The following is a 25718-nucleotide window of genomic DNA, read 5'->3' on the forward strand; positions in this document are numbered from 1 at the left end:
GAATGGAAGTACCTCAATTGAAAGAGTTGGGACTATTCTAGGGTTTCTAGAGCTGCTTCCTACACAATCACGTGCAAGGTTTGGAGAGAAGGGCGAGGGAGGAGGGGAGAACCGCTTCTGGGTTGGGGCTTCAGGGAAATCAACTGTGTTGGAGCTTCGAGGGAGAAGGAAGAGCAGTTCTGCTTTGGAGCTTTGGGGGAGAGGAGATATCAGCTCTGTGGAGGAGAGGGGTTTGATATGGGATTGGAAGCTCAAATACCTGGGTACAGAATGAATTTGAAATACAAAAATTTGGAGGTATGAAAAAGCACAACCCTAAGTCACTCAAATTCAAACACATTCTTCCAAGCGCTATCCTAAACAAGGTATTTGTACTTTTGAACTTCCCAAATTCAAATACACAGCTCCAAATTTAAGTTCCCAAACAGACCATTAATGAAAAGGGAAAAAATTGAATTTTATTTTTAACATTAATAATGCCTTTGTAATCATTTCATTCTTAAAATTAACTTCAGCTGTAATAACAACAAAAAACAGAAGTAATCACCAACTGGAACAGCATGCCAAACAAACCCTTCACTAGCATCACCTAAAAAATTAGTCAATGTCCCTCGGAATAAAAAGCACGCTCCCAACATCATACTTGACCCAAGAAGCACAAAAGTGGCTGCAGTAAATAGGAGATGGGCTATCTGACAAAAAAACAAACAAGCGGGCAAGAACTGTGCTTCTAACACCACCTTCTGTCCACCATGCCCGAAACGAAGAAGAAGGAAGAAGGATGAGGAGGAATGTGGTTTATGTCTCAAAGAAACGGAGCTCTACCATGAACTCTTGGTGCTTCGGGGAATACCAGGCTGTTGCCTTTGCTGAACCAAGGACTTGCAATGCATATTCTATGGCAAATACTGGTTCATCAATATTTATATACCAGTCTTTATTCTTCAAATTAAGTGCAACTCCCGACTCTACTCTGAAACTGAAGGGCCCAACAATCTGCAGGAAGCAAATTTAAACTGTTATAACTGGTTCCAGATCTGCAAAAGAAAATGAATTCCAAAATGGCATGATGCAAGCCAGGACAAAAATTTGAAATTAGTTTTTTTCTTTTTTCTTTTTTTTTTCAGCAGAATGCATACCTAAATTTGGTCAAATTCAAAACAACAACAAAAAAAAAATCAAGCCTTAAATCTCACTAGGTAGGGTCGGCTATATGAATCATTTTCCGCCAATTTATGCAATCATGAACCATTTCTTTTGACAGATTCAGGGACCTCAATAGATCCTATAGTCTCTCTGTGGGTTCCATCAAAAGCGCGCACAACCAGATTATTTTGCCTCATATGAAAAGTCGACAGGTAGCTTTTGAATAGTGGTCATTGGCATGACATTAAGGGATGACCCAATGTCTATCAACACTCGCGCTATCAAGTGATCTTGGCATTTGGTGGAGATATGTAGCGCCTTGTCGCGATGTCCCGTGAGCCAAATGCCCCAGGGAGGCGAATGAGAAATGATTTATAATTTTCGGAAAAAATTTGGAGTTGGGAGTCGCCAATAACCTTTTGGAGTGTGATTAAAACACATGATTACTATCCAATTAAGGATGAAATTGGTCTGCATTACAATGATCGGGATCGAGAGTTCGGTTATGTGAGGGGAAGATACTAGCACCCTCTATACACCTGTTCTACAAACGGAACCTAATTAATTAAAAATTATCCCCAAATTAAATTTAATAGCCTTTTATTTTACTCCCTTTGAAGAATTAAAAAATACTACTAAACCACACAAGTATTCACATTTTTTTTTACATAGTATATTTATAATAATAATTCCCTCGAACTAGGGTACGTGAAGTTTAAAAAGCTCATATCCCTTTTCTTGAAATCATAGGGATACACCCACACAAAAATCAAAGAATCATCAAAAGTAATTTTTTAAAATATTCCCGGATTGCTCAAAGTCTTTGTAGAGTCTTTTTTTTTTTTTTTGGGCTATTTTAATATTTTTCAAAACAAACTCCTGGAATTCTTTTTTTTTAAATAATAAAAATAAACATAATAATAAAGATAGAAATAGTAATAAACTAAAATACTAAAGATACCATATAATTAAACAAAAATACTAAAGATACCATAATATTAAATATAAACATGTAATATACCATAATGCAAAATATACAAAATGTAATATAAACCAAAATATTAAAGATGCCATAAAATACTAATATAAACTAAACATACCATAATGCTAAGATACGAATGTAAACTAAAATACTAAACATAACATATATAATACTAGTAATCATTTTTTTATATAAATATAATAATAAACTAAAATACTAAAATATAACAACACATGATGAATTAAACATAATAATAATAATAATAATAATAATAATAATAATAATAATAATAATAATAAATAAACTAAACTTAATATAAAATATAAAAGGAGTAATACAAAACAATACAAAAATGATCAACAAATATAACAAGCATGTATATAAATAAAATATACAAAATAACATAATACAAGGATCATACGCAAATATAGAATAAAAAGAAGATATATGCAATAAATTTCAATAAAAAAAACAACTTAATGAATAATCACAAATAAACTAAAAAAAATATAACAAGAACATATTGGACATATTGGCGATATAACGTGATAAAATATACAATGCAAAAGACAATATATATTAATAAATTAACAATTTAATTTATAATATTGAGTAGCAACAAATTCATAATATAAAAATAGTAGATAGATAGCATCATGTCAATCATGGGTTCTAACTTTTCTAAAGGCTAAAGCATACAAGGGGTATGGGCTCCAATATGATACATTATAATATACATAATATAATACGTATTATAACATTATAGCATACAATACAATATAACATACACACTGTGATATACATACAAAACGTCAGACCCTTCCTCAGGCTGTGGCTTCAACTGGAGCAACAACAGCCACAGAGATACCAGTGGTGGCAGTTCTGCGCAGCGCTGGCAGTGATGGATAATGGTTGCAGGGAGAGTTTTAGTAGGGCTGGTGGTCAAGATGGGTGACCGAAGCAAGGGATGGTCTGAACTATTGCAGCTCTGTGAGAAACTGGCCATAGGTTGGCCACCGGAGATGGTGCATGGAGTTGCAGTGAGACCATGATGGAGGTGGTTGCTGTGTTGAGGGTGAGAGAGCTGCTGGGTTGAGGGGGTTGCACAGATATTAAGAAAAACAAAATGAGAGCAATCCAGTCTTGATAACGCTCAACTCTCCATGTTGTGAATATTGCATAGTCGTGAATATTTGAATGCTTCTTTGAACATATTCTGAATAGTGTATTATTGTTTGTATGATAGCTTGAATTTTAAAATTTATGTCTGAATATTGCATGTGGGGTAGTGGGATTACACTAAACTTATGAAGTCACACATTTTCACAAGCCTTCTACCTGGGCTTCACCTTTAGGAATAGAAAGGAGTATGAAGTCACACATTTTCACGAGCCTTCTACCTGCGCTTCACCTTTAGGAATAGAAAGGAGCACAGCACCGTTAGCTCTCATGAGACATGGTCTTTGGGGGCGCGCGAACCACTCCACTCAGCTTGAACTCTGTCCCAGCCCATTGGGTGAGGATAGAGAGCATGTTGGGAGCCTATTGTTAATAGAGATTAGAGCTTAACCCCACGTACTTGACCATAAGGTTCACTCCAGCAGGGTAGAGCTTTCAACTGAACGAAGCCTGTAGTAGGACACCTACTTGGGCCAAGGGGCGGAATCTACATTCCTCACCCTGATATAATCCCGTGTCGTGTTGTGATTAATTGATTAACTTGCATCATCCATTCATTTGCATGCACAATAGACCCATCATTGTGTTGCCAAAATTCTAAGATAGCCCAAAGTTATTTCATGACAGATTTAATGGCTATATGTAAAGAAGAAGATATCACAGTCTAGTTGTATTTTGAAGCCCAGCAAAACCAGTATGGAGATAATTTGAATCACATTCAGAAAAGGTGTTGCCGGCCCGAGTTAAGCTGGATATTAGAATCAACGCCCAAAAGGAGATAACGACAACCTGGATCGGTTGGACAGCTAAGAGACATCCACGATTTTCAGAGTTGTATGGTCACATAAGCTTCCTGCTACATGTAGTGGTCAACCATGATGTAATAAACGTCCTAATGGAGTTTTGGAATCCTCCCTATCATTGTTTCACTATGGAAGGGGTGGACATGGTTCCTACCATGGAAGAGTATATGTCTCTGCTGAATTTGCCAAAAACTTATAGGACTTATATGCCTAACACAACTACATTATTCAGAAAGGAGCTAGACAAGGTAATTGGAGCCAAGGCCCAAAGAATAAATGATCAAGTCAGTAAGAAAGCAAAAACAATCTCTTGGGAAGTACTGAAAACCCTGGTGAAACAAGGTGAATCATAGGATAGTCACATAAGCATGCTAGCCCTCGCTATCTATGGCTTAGTAGTTTTTTTTTTAAAGAAATAGGGGTCATTGATCATGGAGTTGTTTCTTTTGTGGCTCAAGTCCAAAATAAGGTTAATCCAGTGCCAGGCTTTCTAGCAAAAACAGTCCGGTCTTTGGATCATTGCCGGACTAAGGGAAAGGGCCAATTGAAATGCTGTGTTCCATTGCTTTATGTATGGTTCATGAGTCATGTACCATGCAAGGAGAGTTGTTTCCATCTAGTATACTCAAGACTCCAAATTCCGCTGACAGACTTCGAGAAAGCTTCGTGGGAAGAACATCCGAGCAAAAAAGGGTGGGCTAAAAGAATGCATAATTGGGAAACCAAAGGATTCTCGTGGATGACACCATGGATGGGAAGCTCAGATATGGTCTACCGATGAGGCAAGTTTCCATGGGTCCCCTTACTAGGCCCATGGTGGGGGATCGCATACGCTCCTCTTACATTTAGAAGACAAGTGGGTTCTGGCCAGTTTATACCAATGACTCATGGGTTAAGTAGATCAGAGTTCGATTACAAGCAAAGAGAAGCCCAAAAGTCCATGGGAGAATTCACAGCCGCATGGAAGACGGTCTACATCATTAGTTCAAGCAAGCATTTGATGGATGTACGGAAAATTACAACATTTGGGTTACCAACCGAGTTAATCCTCAAGTTGCAGGAATTCCACTAAGAACACCCCCAAGTCAAACTAGGCTAGAAGAAAGACTCATGGAAGCAAAGCTCGTTGCCAAGAGAGCAAAGACTAGGGAACGCCAACTAATCCTTTGGTGCCAGAAAAATGTAAAGTGAAAGAAGAATCAGTGCATACAAGCAGAAGAAGAGATAATGGCATTAAGAAAGAAGCTTCAAAACGAGTCTCAGTAAGCGGACTATGGAAATAGAGTGGATATGATCGTAATGGGGTTAAGGGATAGGGAACTTATCTATGTACCCACTTTTTGAATTAATAAAGGCTATCTTAATAATTTTGGCAATACAATCATTTAGTATTTACACGCAATCCTTCCTCATTTGCATCCATGCATTAAATATTCATAACATACTCATGCATTCATGATCTAAGAAAAGGATTTCCTGTGCAGAGAGAGCAAGGAGTGAAGTTAGATTGCAAAATTGAGGCCTTTACCCATCCATACAACACTCGGAGGAAAGCTAAATCCATGAGTGAACAGTTGGAAAATAGAGTCATGGGTATGGAACAGGAACAAAAAATAAACGAAAAAATGGGCAAGATTCTAGAGCTACTGACGCTCAAAGGAAAAGCAGTGCAGGTCGATTCCGAGATAGATTCAGACCCCACACATGCTCTGAGATTCACCTCAGTTCATGGACAAACATCAGCTCTGCCACCTGTCGTCAAGGAGGATCCAATGCCAAATATCTCCCCATTCATCCCTACCGTGCCAGCATAGGGGTTCCCGATGGCAGGAACACCCGCAATAGTGATTTCCTGTACAAGGATAAGTAGATCCAAGAACGAGCGCCGTTGTGATGTGCTGGAGGAACGCTTAAGAGCAATGGAGGGAACTAACGCGTTCGGATCCATCGATCTTACCGATCTCTGTCTAGAGTGCCGAGGGTAACTCTACCCCCAAAGTTCAAAGTCCCTAATTTTGAAAAGTTTGATGGAACTCGCTGTCCTTTGACTCATTTGCGCCTATACTGCTAGAAATTGCAATTTATTCAGATAACGAGAAGCTAATGATGCACTGCTCCCAAGACAGTTTAACCAACGCAGCCATCCGATGGTATATACAGCAGGACAGTGCCCCGGGTTCGCACCTGGAAGGATTTGGCCAACGCCTTCATGGCCCAGTATTGCCATGTGATGGAAATGGCGCCTGACCGGCTGACCTTGCAGGGTATGGAGAAGAAACCCACTAAGACTTTCAGAGAATATGCGTATAAGTGGAGAGACATAGCTATCCCAGTGAATCCTCATGTGGACGACAGGGAGGCAATCTCCTTATTTGTGAACACACTGCAAGATCCCTACTTTGGGCATCTTCTGGGGGCTACCCCCCAAACTTCATGGATGTTTATTCAGCTATGTATTTCCACAAGGATGGGGAGATAATTTCCAATCCCAATCTCAAGATACAGATACAAATTATGAAGACCCACCATGTCATTCTTTTTGGTGGTGACATGTGTTATGCTATAAATTTGTAATATTGAATTCATGTATTTTCAACTATTTATTGATATTTGATATTAATCATTTTTTAAATTCATGTATGTGTAATGTGTATATTGAGTATTAAGTCTATTGACTCATTTTTAGTAACTTTATAATTTTAATTAATTGATTATTTCATGCTTACTTTTTTATTTTGGCATGGTTGTGCATGCGTGAAAAAAAATTCACAACCGTTACGCCCGCTTCCCATTACATAACACCCGTGTCTCCCGTGACCGTTATGCGACATTACCCGCAACCGCGATTTCGAACCATGTTTAGTACGCCACCACAGTTTGGCATCACCAACCAAGTACATACCACTTTTACCTATTGTAAGTCCATCCTCAAAGTGCGAAAGTACTGCTCCATATCAAACAAGAAGTTCTCCAACTCCTTGGCATCACGAGCAGCCCTATATGTCTTGGGGTCTAGTACCTTGGTCTTGCTGAACCCCAAAGTGTTAAGAGTTTTCCATATCAGCTATTTGAGCTTGCAAGGTTTCCACAGTATGGTGAAAGTCCTCTGACATTTCACTTATCAAAATTTGTTGATACTTTTGTGATCCCAACACTTCATCAACACATTCCGTCAGTCGGGCCATCTCTATGGCCACATTGTTGGCTACCGTCTCAACATGTGCTTCCAACACACTAATTCTCTCAGCATTGGTTGGCATGGTCATTTACCAAAACTTTACCAATCCCATAACGAAGGGCAATTGAATTCACGTAGCAACTAACCGAGCTCTGATACCAAGTGTCACGAACCGAATATTTCACACCTTTGTCAAAGGACCGTGTGGCGCTAGCTAAAGCCCTCTTGTTTAACTAGCCAGCCTATCGTTTACCACAGTTCATCCACAAAACACTTTCACTGTCATTCAATCAAACATAAGCGGAAGCAGTAAGCAAGTAATGAAAGCAATGGCACTTTATGCAGTAAACATTGAAGCAACGTAACTCATTAACAACACCTCCGTTAACATTGTGTGTCTAGTGAGAGAGGCAAGTAAGCTAAACACATTGACAATAGCTAGTGAGTTTTACAAGTTGATAAACACTCACCCTCCCCTAAAGAGCTTTCTATGCTATTTTCACTCTAACAGTAGGAAACATCAAAGTGACCGAGGAGTCATACTGCCTTTTTAAGCATAGGGAAAAACTACAACTAGAAAATAACCCTACACTAGTATTCACATCATGGAAACCTGTTGGCCTTACAAGGCTTAAAATCTTGTTATCTTATTTTGATGCTAACAAACAAGTGAAAGTGTGAGTAATGATATTTCAGGGTTCATATATGTGAAAGTAAGGTCAAAGTGCCCACAAGGATCAAATATGATGGAAGCAAGGTCAAAGTGCTCACAAGGATCAAATGAAGCTTAAATGAGCCAAGACATGAATTACTTGTTGAAGAACATGAGGACATGAATAAGTTGTTGAAAGCCAAGGCATATTAAAGTCAAAAGATCCAAAGAAAGGCAAAGTAAGAAAGCTTAAAGAATATGGAAGCTTGAAGAAAAGATGGATTCAATCCAAAGACAAAGCATGAAGATTTAAGAACTTAGAATGTTAATATTTTATAAGTCTCATGTAAGTGCTTTAATGTTTAAAATATCGTTTGAAATATTTTGAAGCTCTTAGGTTAACTTCTTAGACCTAGATACTTTTTAAAATACCTAAATAATATTTTTATAAGGTCAAAAATTATTTTAAAAAGGTTAGAATTATTTTTGGAATAAAGAGCACCAAAAAGAGTTTTTTCCCAAATGCTGTCAGTTTTTATACAGCCGCATTGAGGTGAATTTTTCTCTATCAAACACTCATTATTTTAAATAGTGGTAAACATGAAAGTTGTAGGATTTTCTCTTAACTTTCTTTTTACACCAATAACACCTAATTTGGAGTTATACAGAAAAAATTATGGTCAAAACACTGAAACGGGGTCACTGCTGTCAAACATTTAAAAACTGTTCAACGGGCAAATTTTTAAAATTCTAATGTTTTAAATTATAGCCGTTTGAACCTTAAATATTCTAATAAATAGGGAATTCTTTAAGGAAACTTTTGCAAGTTTTAAAGCCTATAAATACATGGTTTTGCAAAACAAATAAAAACACCAAGAATTGAAAAATCTGTTTTGAGGAGCTGAAAGTACTCTTGTTCTTCCTAAGTTCTCTTGCTCACTCATTGAAAAATTCTTTTGCTGAGAATTCTGAAGTGCTGATCCTTCTTTCTTTGAATTCCTACTGCTAATCCTCTTCTAAGAAGGATATTGGTGAATTCTACACTTGAGCATCATTCTATTTCCTATTGATATTTTACATTTAAGTATATAGTGCTAAAATTATACTAACTTGCTCTTTGAGAGAGTATACTTGTACGCAGATTTTATCTTATGTTATCTTGTAGTTCATTGACGTTCCAAGGTGTTTGGATTGTTGGCTAAGCAAGGGGATATTGCTTAGAGAGGCGGACTCTAGCCTATGTAAGGAGTGACCGAACGAGGGAATATCGTTTGGAGAAGGTAGGCTCTAACCTTAACCAAGGAATGTTGTAATCGGTTTTGTTCCACCCGTCAATGGAACAGGTTTAGTGAATCCTTTGGTGGTTTGCCAAAGGCGAGGACGTAGGCTGCGTATAAGCCGAACCTCGTAAAAATCTCCGTCTCACTCTCTCTTTCCCTATTCTTTATTTTTCAGTTCATATACAACTGCGTGGATGATTTAAATATCTAAATTATACATACTACGCATATTTGGAAATCAAGTAAACTTAAAATCCAATTTTGATTTGGGTTGCGGAAACCGAAAGGGAGTACGTTGGTTACACCATATCTTGCGGAAACCATACGGGAGTACATTACTTGGTTAACACCCCAAAGATAAATTTACCAAGAGTTTATTTGAATTCTAAATATTTGGAAAGAGTGATTGGAGTTATTTATACAGGGTTTTACTTCAGTAAGCATAAATTATAATTCATAATCACAGGGCTTATATAAACAAACAAACTATCTCAAGATCTTATATTACCAAAGTGCTGAATACTTTATATCTTGATTTGGTTGTTTGTTGTTTAACTTGTACTTGGCAAATAAATTGATTGTTTGATTTGAAGATTGTGTTTAATTGATTGGATAAAAGAACTAAGTTCTTGATTGATTAAGGAATTAAAAAAACAAGTCAAGAATTGGTTAAAAGGAATAAAAGAAGTTTAAGGTATTTTAAAAGGAATCAAAAGAAATTTTTAGAATCGAATTCACCCCCCCTCTTAGGAAGCTATTCCTAATTTCAATGAAACCCATCCCAAATGCACGAGACAAGCGGTCACAGGCAAGCGCCTGAACAAGCTCAGATCGTGACGACAAGGTGACGACCATGAATGAGTCATGAATTAACTAGCATAAGACTGCCACTGCACCAAGAAGCCAACACATCCCCAAGAAACCAACACACTGCCCTAATGGTATCAAACAACCACTAACAAGGTGTTATGAGCGAACAATTGAAAGAGGTTAATTTTATAGCAAAAGAAGAAAATCATTAATAGATTAAGAATGTACAACCAGGAGATAAGACATCTCCTTAGCAAAGTCAGTAAAAATCCAAACCAAAAACTAAAAAGAACAAATAAAACTAGCGCAAACTGACAGTTCAACAAATAACGCCAATCATGCTTAATAACAAAAATTCTCACCCCCATAAAATTCCCATGACCAACACACCAAAGAGAAGTCAAATAATGTATCTTCTCCCAAAATCAACAAATATGACAACTTTTCCCTAGAAATAATTAAAAAAAAAATACGCGCATTAAACTCCATCCACAACCACCAAAATACTGCGAAGAAGGCTTATTTCTAGAAAGCTGCCCTTTCCTTTTTCCAGCCAAAACCAATGCCTCTTAACTCACCCAACATTTGCCTAAAAAACCAAAATATCTTATTCCAAACCCTCAAGCATAATCACAATGTATAAGATGCGAGGCAGATTTTGAACAATTAGATCAAAGGTTAAATTTTTAAACAAAGTATGATGTATGGGAGTATTTAGAGCATTCTCAAATTGGAGCAAAAATATTTCTCAAAAAACTCACATGCCAGCACATGAAGTCAGTGCAACCGGCTTCCATCCGGCGCATGGGGATCCTTCCTACAAAGAAATTTTGCAAGCAAGTAGATCGGCAAGGTTTGTGGAGAGTTATGTGGTTGCTTTTGCAAAATATTAAGTATTTTTTTGAGTTTCAGAAAGGGCAGCAGCATCCGGTTTTTCCCGGAGCAGCTGTGTTTTTTCAGAACACCTAGACTTCCTTCTAGTCTTTGGCGGTGCGTTGATGTTCTCTAGAAGCTTCGAGGTTTAGTTTTTTATTTTGGTGGTGAGTTTGAGCTTTAGGGTTTAGATTCAATCTTTGCTCTGATGCCATGTTGAAATATTTGGTGAATTAAAAGATCTAATCAATGATAGGTTGCTCCCTCTAGTTATAATATATGTCAAGTACATGCCATTGACCATAATACCCTTACTAACCCACGCTCACTAACATAACACTAACACATTAATAATGCTAAAGACCAAAATAACCATTAACAAGTGGCATTAACTTGCTTTGGTGTTTAGAATGATTAAAAAAAGAACAGATGAGGGTGGGTCATGGATCACTAATAAGGTTGCTTCTATTTGACTGGTTGGCCATAGGTTCGAATCTAAAACTATAGTCTCTCTACGTTAAAGTAGGACTAAGGCGTGTACATTGTGATGACCCTCCACCTACCCTCGCAAAGTGGGGAGCCTTGTGGCCTGAGGACGCCCTAAAGAAAGAGTAGATAGCATCAACCAAGTCCTTTTGGATCATTATTACAACAATCTTTTAAAATTTTGGAATTAAAGTCATCAAGCTCAAGAGCCTTGTCAATTGTCATTAAAAAAGGAGAAGACAGGCTTCTTTATTTCATCTTTGTGCAAAGGCTTGCCAAGGGGAAAAATTTCCACTTCAAACCATTTAAGGCCAAGGACCTCTTCCAAGAAAGAGTGAAAACAGTGAAAAACATAGAGATTTTGTGTGCCCAGCTAACTTCTGTAGAAAAAGAGAAGAGTTTTCTTTAACTCTCAAAAAGCCCATTTTCACCAAGGATCTAATTTGAGCATGATTAGTTCTAGCATTAACTGCTTTTGAAAAGAACTTGTTACGATCACCCAATTGCAGCCATGAAATACCAGATATTGTTTGAAAATCTTCTTCATCTTTCAGCAAATCTAAGTAATTTTGTTGAGCATAATTGATTGTCAATATACTTCCAAAACTTTTGAGATTGGAGAAGATCAAGATGAGCTTTGTCCAAACTAGATTTTGCTAAGTGAATCATATCTCCATTCTTGGAAGTTGGAAAGTGATTCTTATGAAAGGCTCTTACCATCGTTTTTAATACCTTCAACTTCAGACTCTTATGGAAGGCTCTTATCATCATTTTTAGTACCTTCAACTTCTGTGTACAGTTTGGTTTTCGAGGTTCAGGTACATTTCAATTTTCGAGTATTATGTTTCAAGGTTCGCTCTTTGATGATTGGGTTCAAGTATCGAGGTTTGGGTACAGATCAGTTCAGAAAATATACATCTGGGTGCCCACAAAAGTGCAAGAAGTCCAGCCTGTACTGACAAAGTACATGAATTAAGGATGAGAAAAGTTTAAAAACATAAAGGGAAAATAAGATCCCTTATATAAGCTTGGAGAACAGAGTCTGTTAATGGCTGGGCAGTGATCTGAAATACCAAGAGATAAAAACTCCACCATGAGATTAAGATAGACCAGATTGAAAGCTGAAGAGGACCATTAAAAGAAAAGTCATTCAAGCCAACTTGTAAAAGACCAATACCTGAAATCTTCAAACCAACATAACTACGAGCTGAAATTAAATAGTCATCTTTTGCAGTATTGAAGTCACCAAGCTCATTTGAGGACCTAGTCAGATAATTCCAGAGCAGCTTCCTTTCATAAACACGGTTTGAGATATAGATGAATATAATTCCAACAAGAACATGAATTGAACTTGAATTTTAGACTGATGAATTGAAGCTTTGAGATAATTTCAATAGTGTTCAGTTTCGGGGTCATACCCCACCCACAGACACTGAGAACCTTATTGTTAATCAGCAGGTTGATTTCTTTTTGCTTATGGGGTCACTCAGACCTATAATGTTTCTATGGGATCATGTGATGTTTTTTGTGCTATTATTCTCCCCAAGTTTAGCTTGGACTTCGGCAATCTTACTTTCTTTCATACCTTATTGCCCCCAAAGTAAAGGCTTTTGTTCCCCTTCAGACATAGCCATTAAAATATTTTGTTTTGCATTACAAGTTTAGGACCAAAGCTAGAAGAAGAAGAAGAAGAAGAAGGAGAAGGAGAAGGAGAAGAAGAAGAAGGAACTGTGCTGGCATAAGGAGTTTCTGTAATAGCAGCTTTTCCAAGGTCACCAGAATTAGCAATAACAATTTACAATGATCAGTTAGCTCTTTATCAGTAACAGCTTCGCTAGGTGTTTTAGTTGTAGATCCAGAAACAAATTTGTTTTTTAACTTCAAGACTAGAACCAAAACTAGGCTCTGCCCCTTGACAGGAGTAAGGTCTGTCACAGTAGAGACATCAAGGACAGCAAGCACTGACATAGCAATTACTTCCATCCTTGACAGGGGTCAGTCTACCCTTGGGATCCTTAAATTTATTTTCTATTGTAGAAAACTCATCAATACCCAATGAAGTAGAAGAAGAAGAAAGCATCACTGGGTCTTCGGAGCAACCTTCCTTAGCAGGGAACAATCTGCCTTTAGTAGTCGCAGGTTTATTCTTCATCTAAAGATTCTCATCATCAGAACGATCACTGCCCTCTTCACTATAGTCCCTATTCTCTTCAGCCAAAGCTCGCAAAGGATTTGAAATAGGAATGGTTGTAAAACTTACTAGCTATTGTCAACATGTTTAGCCTAGTTGCCTCCCTCGCTAGACACACATTGTTGACGGAGGTGTTGATAATGAATTACGTTGTTTCAATGTTTACTACTTAACTGTCACTGCTTTCATAAGTTGCTTATTGTTTTTGTTTATATATGCTTGAATGACAATGAAAGTGTTTTGTTGGTGAATTGTGGTAAACACTAGACTGGCTAGTTAAACAAAAGAATTTTAGCTAACGTTGCATGGTCCTTTCACATAGGTGTGAAATATTCGGCCTGTGACACCTGGTATTAGAGCCACCCAGTGGATAGTATCATGCGGGTGGATACTAAATAGAGGTGTAAGTCACTCTGACAAAGGCGTTAGAGATCAAATGGGAGAGTCTGTCACAGTCCCACCTTGGATGTGTACTAGGAAGATGACTTATAAGGATGGTTTGAACTCCAACTATGTAAGGCGCCTTTTATAGGACAAATCCATGAGGCCGGTGGGCCAAAGCAGACAATACCTCACTAGAGTTGGGTTTAGGACCGTTACATTTGGTATCAGAGCTACCCTGGGGGTACTATCATGTGGGTTGTAGTAACCCGACCCCGAAAAAAAATAATAATAATAATAAATAAATAAATAATGAATAATAAATAAATAATAAATAAATAAAAGAGATATTTTGGAGGAGATATTTTGGAGAAGATATTTTGAAAGGAGATATTTTGAGATATTTGTATATAAATATCTTGGAGGAAATATTTATTTAGATTACTTAAAGGCTAAGTTAAGTTTTATTCTATAAATTCTCTCATTCTCTCTCTCTCTCTCATTTTCTCTCTCTCTCTCTCTAAGATCCTTCGCCATTCGTCATCTGTTTCAAAAAACGGAGGGTACCGCGTGGATCAGAAGAGGAAACTCTACAATTTTAGAAGATCGGATTGTCGTTTCAGAGATTTTCGAATTTTCCCCAAAAATCAAGGTAAGGATCTGATTCCGATTTCGATTAGGTATTTGTATAGTAGTCGGGATTGCCATGAGGTAATATTCTGTGGTTTTTAGGTTTCGAGGATCCAACATCGTTGTTTTGGACCAAACCATTCGTGTCTTCATTTCCGGGTTTAAGGTAAGGGGAATTTGATTACAACAGCATTTTTGGAAAACTAAACTGCTAAAAAGTTAGTTTATATTTATATTTATGATTTAACTGTTTATTCGCTAAATTCTACCGAGTAGAAATGCCGGTTCAACGATTTTACGATTTTTGGTAAAAACGAGGATTTTGGCGTACGATCTCCAAATCTTACGAAAATCACTTATTTGCATTTATATTGTAATAGGAGATGCTTGAATCCTTTACTTTTCCTTTCAAATGATATTTACTGAATTTATATCATTTAGCGGATTTTTGGACTAAACTCGTGTGATATATGTTGAAATGGAAATGTATAAATTTTCTATACTATTGATACAGATTATGGGAGCGAAGTTCCAATTTGTTATACTGAGTATGTGGAAAACAGAAGCCGGTGATACACCGAGTTGTATTTGTGAAAAGGGGTAAACCAAGTGGATAGGCACCGGTTTGAACTCGATGTGATTATTTGAATTTGTGAAAATACTGGAATTGCACAGGTTACTATATTTTGTTATAAATTGTATATATGATAAATGGAACCACAACTTGCTACTAAAGGAGTTGAAAGATACTCCAGTAATAGGAGTTGAAAGATACTCCAGTTAGAAGTTGAAAAAGCTTCAGTTATGGGGTTGAAAGATAACCCCCAATGGCAGGGAATATTCCTCAACTGGAAGAGTACAGTACAACCACACATGTAAATCAGTGTGGGTACACAGAGATAGTCGGCTAGCAGGAGTAATGAAACCACTGGTGAAATAATAAACCAGATGGGGGCAATCGGACTATATATTAGATACTTAACAGTGCCTGCACGAACAAGGCATTGTTAGAGTTATCAGTGCACAACCCATGCCACGGGGTAAAATAGGCATACTATACTAAGCTGGTCGTTGTTCTAACACTCATATACATGATTTAAAAACTATTATGGGAAATTCATGTGATTTATGTTGACATATCTTTCGCATTTCAGTATTGAAAATGTTCATTTAATGTATTGGTTTTAAATTGAATATAGAATATGGTCACACACTGATTGTAATATCTTCCGCCTTACTGAGAAGTGTCTCACCCCATTATACAACCATTGTTTTCAGGTCCTTCTAGACGTCGGTCCTTGTTGCTTGGAGGGACTGGGGAGTTTGTTTTGAGTTTTGATTACGTAAGTATTTTATTTGTGTAATAGACTTATTCGGAGTACCTTTTTGGGAGATTGTAAGAACTGGCGATGTTCTAAGTATGGACGTTTGTATTTGACGTTACAGTTAGTAAATTCTGGTATATGTCTAATAGGAAATCCCGATGGATGTTTATGTTTTTCCGCAACATTTATATGCCAGTTATGTATGTGTTACACCTGTTGTCTTTGTTTAGGGCGGGTTGTTCATGCATGTTTATCAGATACAGGTATTCCGTATGCATATGTTCGGTAGCCACCTAGATCCATGTAAAAGGCCAGATTGTTACATAGGTGGATCCTACAGAGAGGTGTAAACCACTCTGACAGGGGCATCATGGATCGGACGGGAGAGCCTATCACAGTCCCACATCGAATGTGTACTAGGGAGATCTTGGGCATATAAGGATAGTTTGGACTCCAACTATGTGAGGCACCTTTTATAGGAAAAATTTGTGAGGCCAGTGGGCCAAAGCAGACAATACCTCATTGGAGTTTGGTCCAGAACTGTAACATTACCATGTGTCACGGGGCAAATATTTCACAACTTTATGAACAAACTGTGCGGTGCTAGCTAAAGACCTTTTGTTTAACTAGTCAGCCTATCGTTTACCACAGTTCATCTACAAAACACTTTCATTGTCATTCAATCAAACATAAGTGGAAGCAGTAAGCAAGTAATGAAAGCAGTAGCACTTTAAGCAATAAACATTGAAACAACGTAATTCATTATCAACACCTCAATAAACATTGTATGTCTCGCGAGGGAGGCAAGTAGGCTAAACACGTTGACAATAGCTAGTAAGTTTTACAAGTTGATGAACACTCACCCTCCCTTAAAGAGCTTTCTATGGTATTCTCACTCTGGCACTAGGAGACATCAATATGACCGAGGAGTCGTACTTCCCCTTTTAGCCTAGGGAAAAACTATCTCTGAAAAACAACCCTACACTAGTATTTACATTATGGAAACTCATCCCAAACGCACAAGACAAGCGGTCACAGGCAATCATAATGCCCTGAACAAGCTTGGCTTGTGACGCTCCCCACTGATACAATCGAAGTCCTCATGCTTGACGCTAGGTGCACTTCAACTTTGTCTACGAACAGCTGCATATCTTCCATAGAAACCTAACTGATTTCTTCGTCGCCAAGTCCTTTCCACTTCACTAAGAACTCCCGCCGCTTCTTCCTCGAGGATGTGAACTCTCTGTCTACAAGGATGTCTTCAACTTCTCATCTGTCGGATTGCACTGTCTTCAATTTTGCTCTAATTGACTAACTTCTGCTTAGATCTTCGGTGTCGGAGTTGAACGGCTTAAGGCAGCTGACGTGAAACACATAATGCACTTTCATCTAAGCCGGAGGGTCAATTTTGTAAGAAGACTTCCCGACTTTGCCCAAGATGGGGACTGGTCTTTCATATTTACGAAGTAGTCTCCTATCTTGTCCCCGGAGTGACCAAACATGGAGCATATGAAAAGGCTTCCAAGCAAATTCTAAGTCAACTACCAGTAGGAGTCAATAATTCAATAGAATCCAATAACTAGTCATTAATGTAAATTTCAACATATATTTTGGTACATGTAAGATTCTGCTTTGTATATGACTCCCAACTAAAAAGGAAATCCAACAAAATTGGATATAATGTAGCATAAACAAGATCAAGAATGTTCCAATAAACAGAAGGACCACAGTAAAATGTCATCCATATAGGTACCTTCTCCATTTTTGGTTGTTCCTTTTCAGACATGCAATGCCGATTTTCCAAGAATTTGGTAGTAACCTATAAACCAAGGACCATTTTCATATATCGACTCTATCATGAACACTAAATTTAAACATGTCTGAATCATTTGAGAGTGAGTAAAATCTCTACTGTACCTGTGTTTTCCACATCATCTCAACGATATTTTTCACAAATGTAGATGCTAGAGATTTGCTTCCAATTCAGAAAATTCCATCCGGCAAGAAAACCATCATCCTTCCACTAATTCAACAGGCTGAATGTACTAGAGCTCAGATTCTTTGGAAGAATCCATTACAAACTGCTCAATGTAATTTTTGTACTTTTTAATTTTGCAATTGTTACTCAAACATCATATTTGAACTTCACAAAGACTATAGCCAAGAAATTTCACTATAGATTTGAAAGGATTCTCAAGGATTTGATCTGTAATTCTCAAAGCAAATCCAAGAACAAATTTAAGATGTTGCAGAGAGGAATACCAAAGCTTCAATTAACAACAAGTCTAATCAATTGTAAAGAAACAAACGGGAAGAATACAATTGAAGGACAAGATCAAGAATTATCAAGATTCAATCAAGAAGAAAATTAAGAAAGAGGAACTTGGGGCAAGAAAGCAAATGAATGCTCAATGTGCACAGATAGAAAAATGAGTTTTCCCACCATACCTAATTCTATTACCAAATGAATAACCATCATAAATATATTTGTTAAAGCTTGATATGCATTGTTGGCCCATAATCCAACGGCTTAAGCTTTTATGTAAAATGGTAATCTAACATGGGATCAGAGCTGGTTACCAAGAGGTCTTGGGTTCTAGTCTTGTTGCCCGTATATATTATGTGGTATTTAAAAAACTTTTGTATTCCCTGTGATGAGTGTTATTATAGTGTGCTCATCTCTCCAAGTGCTATCAGGCTGCACGTGAGGGGGAGTGTTAAAGCTTGATATACTTGTTGGCCCACAACCTAATAGCTTAAGCTTTTAGGTAAGTGATAACCTAACAGTATTATTAACTTAGAACAATTAATTATTATTCTAATGAAACCAACAAACTCCCAAAGTGCTTAGATAGGATAGATTAAAAAACAAACATTGTGGAAACAATTCAACCTGCAACAGCTGAAGTCAGTTTTTAACACATACTAGAATAAGCTTCTTTGACAACTAAGGACTTTTAAAACTAATTTTGACAACAGATCAATTCACAAAAAGGGACACTAGAAATTTTGTTTAAAGGGCTATCTTAATTGAACTATTATTCTCTCTTGTTAAGATTAACTAAGCCTTGTTGAGACTCATGAAACATTCATCAATTTTTTCAAACATATAGACATCAGATTTTTTTTTTTTTTTTTTTTATTTTTAGTTTTTTTAATGTTAGGTACCTGTTGCTGTAGTGAAAGGGAAGCTCTGGGGCAAATTGCCTGAACAGCTTCTGCACTTGGCTGTTGGGAATTATAAAGATCTTGTGCTAAGCGCGTAGTGCCCGAAATAAATTTCACTCCAGAAGGAAAATCCAGGTGAGCATGAAATCGGGTAAGATCTAGGAACAGTTTCTGAAAGTTCCCATGCTGGGCTGTGAATGATAAAGAAGCAAATATATCTGCTAAAAAGGCGGATTTCAATCCCGCAGCATGAAAACTTAAACCTTCAAAACCCAGTGATTCATCTTCTACTTTTGATTTCACTGAATTATCTCCAAGGGAAGCGGTCCCAACAGCACCTGTAAGTGTGGTTAGATTATTTCTAGTTACTAATAAATAAGTGGTGCAAATATCAAGGAAGCAGAGATAAGAGCTACAAACGTCGAATAAGCTGGAATACAAACACAAACTTGCAATCAATATAAGATTCAATCCAGTCACGTTTAAAATACCCAATTCAACGTAAAAATAAAATAGCAAATGCTTCCAACAATTGTTGCCCAAAGCCCAAGCTCAGGTATCATTTTATTTTTGAAGAAGGAAATAAAAAAGCTCCAAACATGAAGACAAATGCCTTCACCTCTACAATGTAACTTGTGCCTCGGAAAATATTTACATCGATTCTGTTTGTGTATCAGGTTCAAATAGAATAAAATCTATTTAGCCCAAAATCTGTTCTCTCCACTGCTTATTTTGAGTATTGGGTGCAGGGGTCAAGATAATGGCACTGCCTACATGGGAAGTCTCTTGGGAGAGATATAGCCAGAACCATTCTATAGAGAAAAGCAAAGCCATCGAAGTAAATAGTGTTGCATTTGGCAGGAAGGAGCATGAAGTTCAGGCCACAGATTTGGCATTGTGTCGAATTAGACAAAATATAACACAAGTTATCATTCGATTTTGTCCAAATCCGCAAAATTCCAAATCCAAGGCTTGAACACGAACCTCCCAACACACAGGATGTTTCAGTAGCCCAAAGGACACTTGCATGATTCTAATTACAGATAAGCACGGAATCTATTGTCAAAAACAGTCCAAAATTTAGCATTTACCAAACAAGCATGCATCAGAACTCCTGAAGTATATGGGCACCATATCAATCCTAGAAAGAAACATAGGAGGCCATAGCTTACCAATGATACCAGATGCTGAAATATGAGGGTTTGATAGGAAAATATCAAATGGTTGCACCATCTTCAGCTTCTGTGCTTCACTCCTCCAAATGTCGATGTTCTTCTTGAAGGAGAAAGCATTTTTAAGGCACAAACCAGGAAGTAGATGAGAGGGTACATGGGTCTGATCACCTTGGCACTGCTTGGGTGAACCCATGTTATGGTGCAAACACAAATGATAACTTGCGCCAGAGTCGGAGGCAACAGAAGCTAGATCGATTGCAATGGACAATGGCACATCCCAGTAAGCACCAGGCCTATCAATGAAAAGTCCAGGCCAAACTGCCTCCACTGTTAAATTGTGATTTGGAAACTGCAAGCAATGAACATTTGAACCCTTCAGAAGCAAGCAGCAGATGAACAGCAATAGCAACAACAATACCAAATTGAAGGAGAAAGGGAAAAATTATCAGTAAAATAAACAAAATGAACTTTTAGCTTATAAGCCCATATCTGAACATTAAGAAATCCCACAACAGACTTGCCTTGTGTTGAAAAACTGCTTTCTTTCGAGAGAATTTCTGATCCTCGGCATCATTCAGTTCCGAGCTGAAAAGCAACGTATCGTTGGGTGTCAACAACAGCTCTGAAGATAAAGCAAGAGCATAAAAGGACTTATCACAGAGACGTCTTGCAATGATTGGAAGGCACGAGGAATCTAAGGGTTGCAAACGCCTCATCTCTTTAACGGAAGACACAAACTTCTGCAAATGGAACTGACCCAGCAGAGCAGCAAACCTGTATAGAACTTTCAAACACGAAAATTAGTGAATAAATTAAGAAGGCAGAAGGGAATCAACGTAAACATGCAGAGGAAAGGGAAAAGGGCCGAAAGGGGAAATGGGGGTTTAGTGCTGTAGAAAAACATACACACCATGAGTCGGGGAAGAAGGGGAGAGTGAAAAGGCGTTGGAGGGAGAAGCCATGAGCGGCATAGGAAGGGACAAAAGGCATGGCCATGAAGTGGTGCATGAAATGGATCTGCTTAGGTCTGGAAAGCCTCGTACCCCTGGACAATCCCAGAGGCAGAGTCTCGCCGGGGGCGGCTCGAGCTAACCCGTCGATGGTTCTCGGCGTCGACACGTCTACGTCCCAGAATCCTCCGTCCATTGCCCATCTTAGCTTCTTCATTTCCTTTCTTCCTCCTCTTCTTCTTCCTCTTCTTCAAATCCCTCTAACCTACTTCCTCCTGTATCTATGGCGATGTATTAGTTAAACAATACAAAATGATAAGGCCACGAGAGATCTCCAGACTCCAAAGTCGGGTGTAAATGAATAAAATCTACTCACAAATTATTCAAACTTGTTTCTAATTCAACTTGAGTCAATTTACATTTATTCTAGTTTGAACTAAACTATTTTAACAACTTTGAGGCTGAGCTTACTAATATAAGAATGTGTTTGAAGTCTAATCAATTTTTTTAATTTTATTATTTTTATATTATATAAGTTATATAATTTATAAATATATATATAATATTATATGTATATTATATGCATTTATTCATATATTTAATATTAAAATATAATCTACTAAAACTCTAGTTTTAAGATCATACTTCCTCATCGATTTGTAAAATTAGATGAGGAATGAAATCAAATTTTAGAAATGAAATCAAATTCTTGTGTTTTGTTGATGGAATAATACTAATTCTTTTATTTGTGGAAATTGTGATTCCTAAACTCGAAATGTTTCTCATTCCAAGACAACCCATTTCCCTTAATACCTTCCCATCTCCACTCATTTTTCTTCGTCTTCCCCTCTCTATCCCTCTCGCTCACATCACCTTCGAGAACTTTTGCCGTCTTTGTGAGCACTCGCCGTCACCGTGAGCCCTTGCCAACACCATATGCCCCTGCCACCATAAGCTTTCTTCCATTATCTTAGTTGAAAAAAATGGCTTTGCAACGGCAAGTAATCAAAATAGATCATGGCAGTAGCCTACATTCATCCTCTGTAGATCATGGTTGGCTTTGCAGCTTAGCTTCTTCTTCAATTACCTTGATTTTTTTCGAAGATTAACCGAAACAACGACTACATATCCGACAAGATTGCTTCCCAAATACCTTTATCCCTCTGGAGTCCCCATCCCTCTCCCTTTTTCAAACCTTCAATCCTCAGCCATAGTAGAAATCATGGCTAATCAGAATCGGCAACATGATTTGTAGTCAATAACAATGGTCGAGAACAATAGGTTTCTAAGTAAATTCCTATGAAGAATTTTTGAAACAAAATATAAAATCATAATCAAAGTGATTTTAAAACTTGAAAGGGTATTTTTGAAAAATATTTTTATTTTTATCACATTCCTACCTTTATTCTATATGAGTATCCAAATGCAAAAATGGAATTCTTACGTTGATTCCATTCTGATCCCGATTTTATTCCCATTCTCATTTCATTTCTATGCCTCCTCATTCTACAAATCAAACGAGGAGTTAAGTCAAGTCGAGTTCAAGTTTAATAATTTTGAGATCAATTGAACTCAAGTTGAGTTTCAAACTTAACATTTTTCAGTCGAATTTGAGTATTTTACTATGTCGGTTCAACTTGATTTAAATACACACTTATTCCAAACTCTCAATCCGAAATTTTTCTCAGGTTTTCAGCATTTTTAAATTAAAAAGTATTTCTTGATTGGTTGAAATTCCTTTCCTTTGAATGTTATTGGTTGTTATTGTTAACTTGTCTTTAAAAAAAATGACTTACCTCGACATCTCAATGATTATTAATTAGTGATTGCCCATAAATCTCTCTCTCTCTCTCTCTCTCTCTCTCTCTCTCTCCCTCCCTCCCTCCCTCCCTCATGCGTGTTCAGCTCTCTTTGTCTCCATTCCCTCTCTCTTACCTAGTCTCACCTATATCTCTCTTGCACACAATTGATGTTTGGTCTTTAGTAAAATAGAAAACAACATGAGAAACAATAATTGTTGCTTAGATGCATGTGGCTTAATCAGCACAAGTAAAACAATTACTTGGCACCCATGGCTCAATGGTATCTATTTTTTTATTTTGTTTTCTCTCGCTCTTTTCAATTTAATGTTTTAAGAGTATCTAAGATTTCGTACTTTTTTCATTCCTCAATGTGGCTCTTTATTTCTTTTTCCTTATAATTTTATAGTTATGAGTCTACCTTCTTCTTCTTCTTCTTCTTCTTCTTCTTCTTCTTCTTCTTCTTCTTCTTCTTTTTTTCATTTTTTTTGAACTATTGTCTTAGTGTATCCTTTTTGAAAATTTCAATAGTTGATTTTTACTTCAAGAAAAGGGACGAACCATTGGTATTGCAACTTTTGAAAGTGCATATAACGCCCCATCCTAAGTCTGCTAGGGAGCACTACGTCTCTCCTCCTCCACCTAAACCAAACAACAGGGGGTGGGCCTTATTGAACTAATGACTGGCCCTACATACCAACACATATCATTTTCAGTTTGTTTTATCCTCGCTCACACACTTCCTGAGAAAACCTTTCAGAAAGTCACTCATCCCAAGATTACTCCAAGCCAAGCATGCTTAACCATAGAGTTCTTATGGAAAGGCTCCCGAAAAGAAATGTGCACCTTATTAATATGGATAGTAACATCTAATCCTTTTTAAACCTTTCTTCTATAGGGTATTACATTCTCCCCCACTTACAAAACGCAACATCCTCGTTGCGAACCCACATTTCCAAACTCAGACAATATGAATCTCATCACACTTCCGGCTGGATAATGGCTCTGATACCATTTTGTAACGCCCCAACCTAGGTTTGTTAGGGAGCACTGCATCTCTCCTCTTCCACCTAAACTAGACAATAGGGGGCGCACCTTATCAGACTAATGATTGGCCCCACATACCAACACGTGTCTTTTTCAGTGTGTTTTGTCCCCACTCACACACTTCCTGAGAAAACTTCTCATAAGGTCACCCATCCCAAGATTACTCCAAGTCAAGCACGCTTAACCGTGGAGTTCTTATGGGAAGGCTCCCGAAAAGAAAGGTCTACCTTGTTTATATTTGTAGTAACATATAATCCTTTTTAAGTCTTTCTTCCACGAGGTATTACAGTGCATATTAGGTATTTTCTAAGTCGATACTATTCAATTGTAACGCCTCAACCCTCTACGTGGGCCCGGAGTGCTACTAATCCATTTATTTACCTGATAATCCACATTCTAACATCATGTATGCAGCAGAAAATATAAATATAATTACCACAAATATAATACCAGAGTTTACTATTTCTATCTATAATCCAAAACAACTATTCATCACCTGTATTCTCATCTATACACATCTAGTGTTCACAATCGTCCATATCTCAAAAAAAATTAAAACATAAAACATAAATCATAACTTAATATATATCCCAAAAATATCATCAAAATTATACATTTTTCCCTTCTATAACCCAAAAAAAAAAGCTGTAATAACCTCGAACTCTCTAAGCTCGATCTCGTGGAGAACCTGAAAAAGATAAATTCATATTCGAGTGAGACACATCTCAATAAGGGAAGAAAGAATATATTAAAATAGCGTGTGGTTAACATGAGTTTATATAACAATATAATATTTAACATTTGAAAATCGTTAACATAATTTCTGAAATAATTCTCTAAACCTAATCAATCACATGCAAAAGATTTAACCCACGAGATTACTCCAAGGATAGGGGTGATTACCTGCACATACAAGTAGCACTTGTAACGACCCGAAAAATAATGGTATTTAAATAATAAAAAGAGAGGGAAATGGAAACAGAAACAGAAGGAGGCAGTAGGCATTCGTCGACGACATTGCACTTTGAATATAATAACTCGAAAATTTTTACACAAGGCCTCATCGACGAACACAGGGAGTTCATCGACGAGCGCATAAGTAGGCCTTGTCGACGAAATCACGCCTCGTCAACGAGAAGATATCGAGAGAGGGCAGTCAGAATTTTGTCGATGAGGAGTTAAGGTTCATCGACGAAATTACTTAAGGACTCATCAACGAGGTGACGTGTCTCGTCGACGAATCCGGTTCTATAAATAGTGAAAACCCGAATTTTTGGACAAATTTTCAACGCAGACTCTCCTTTTTTCTCTCTAAAATGCCTTTCCCTCCTTTTCTCTTCCATCCTAGCCTCATTTCTCGCCGGATTGAAGATCTGAGGCCACCACGACGCTCCTAGCGAAGTTCTCTACAAGTCTGCCGGAACTGATCGTGAGAGAAGTTGGTTTGGAATTCATCCTAAATCCAGGGTAAGGTATTTTATTCAGATTATGTCTTCCTCGTAGTTATAAGAAATGTTGTAGGTAAGAAAATACTGATGTTTAGTTACGGGGGATGTTGTTTTCAGGATGTTGAGTGGAGAACCGTGCAGGTGTAGGGCTAGAGTTCAATGAGAAGCTTTTCAGATTTAAGGTAAAGGAAATATGCTATGCTAGGAGATTTACT

At 37.4% G+C, this 25718-nt stretch overlaps 1 protein-coding gene across 6 annotated transcripts; it reads right to left on the reverse strand.

Annotated features, from left to right (window-relative positions):
- Positions 1-437: 437 nt before the first annotated feature.
- Positions 438-21700, reverse strand: LOC131154232 (protein TRIGALACTOSYLDIACYLGLYCEROL 4, chloroplastic). 6 transcript variants are annotated; one of them, XR_009136395.1, is made up of 6 exons: positions 21170-21600; positions 20781-21033; positions 20257-20608; positions 17834-19422; positions 17670-17735; positions 17421-17457 (listed from the first exon to the last, which is right to left on the reverse strand). XR_009136395.1 is itself a non-coding variant. In XM_058106870.1 (5 exons), exons 1-5 carry the CDS (start codon positions 21228-21230, stop codon positions 799-801), a joined length of 1212 nt encoding a protein of 403 aa, XP_057962853.1. In that variant the 5' UTR covers positions 21231-21700; the 3' UTR covers positions 438-798. The 6 variants fall into 6 exon arrangements, 3 of the variants coding, with proteins under 3 accessions (XP_057962853.1, XP_057962851.1, XP_057962852.1); XM_058106870.1 differs by lacking the exons at positions 17421-17457; positions 17670-17735 and adding an exon at positions 438-996 and having other exon boundaries at positions 19085-19422; positions 20781-21043; positions 21170-21700; XM_058106868.1 differs by lacking the exons at positions 17421-17457; positions 17670-17735 and adding an exon at positions 438-996 and having other exon boundaries at positions 19085-19422; positions 21170-21659.
- Positions 21701-25718: the final 4018 nt, after the last annotated feature.

The sequence above is a fragment of the Malania oleifera genome, chromosome 4 (genome assembly GCF_029873635.1).
Source record: "Malania oleifera isolate guangnan ecotype guangnan chromosome 4, ASM2987363v1, whole genome shotgun sequence".
NCBI classification, from domain to species: domain Eukaryota; kingdom Viridiplantae; phylum Streptophyta; class Magnoliopsida; order Santalales; family Ximeniaceae; genus Malania; species Malania oleifera.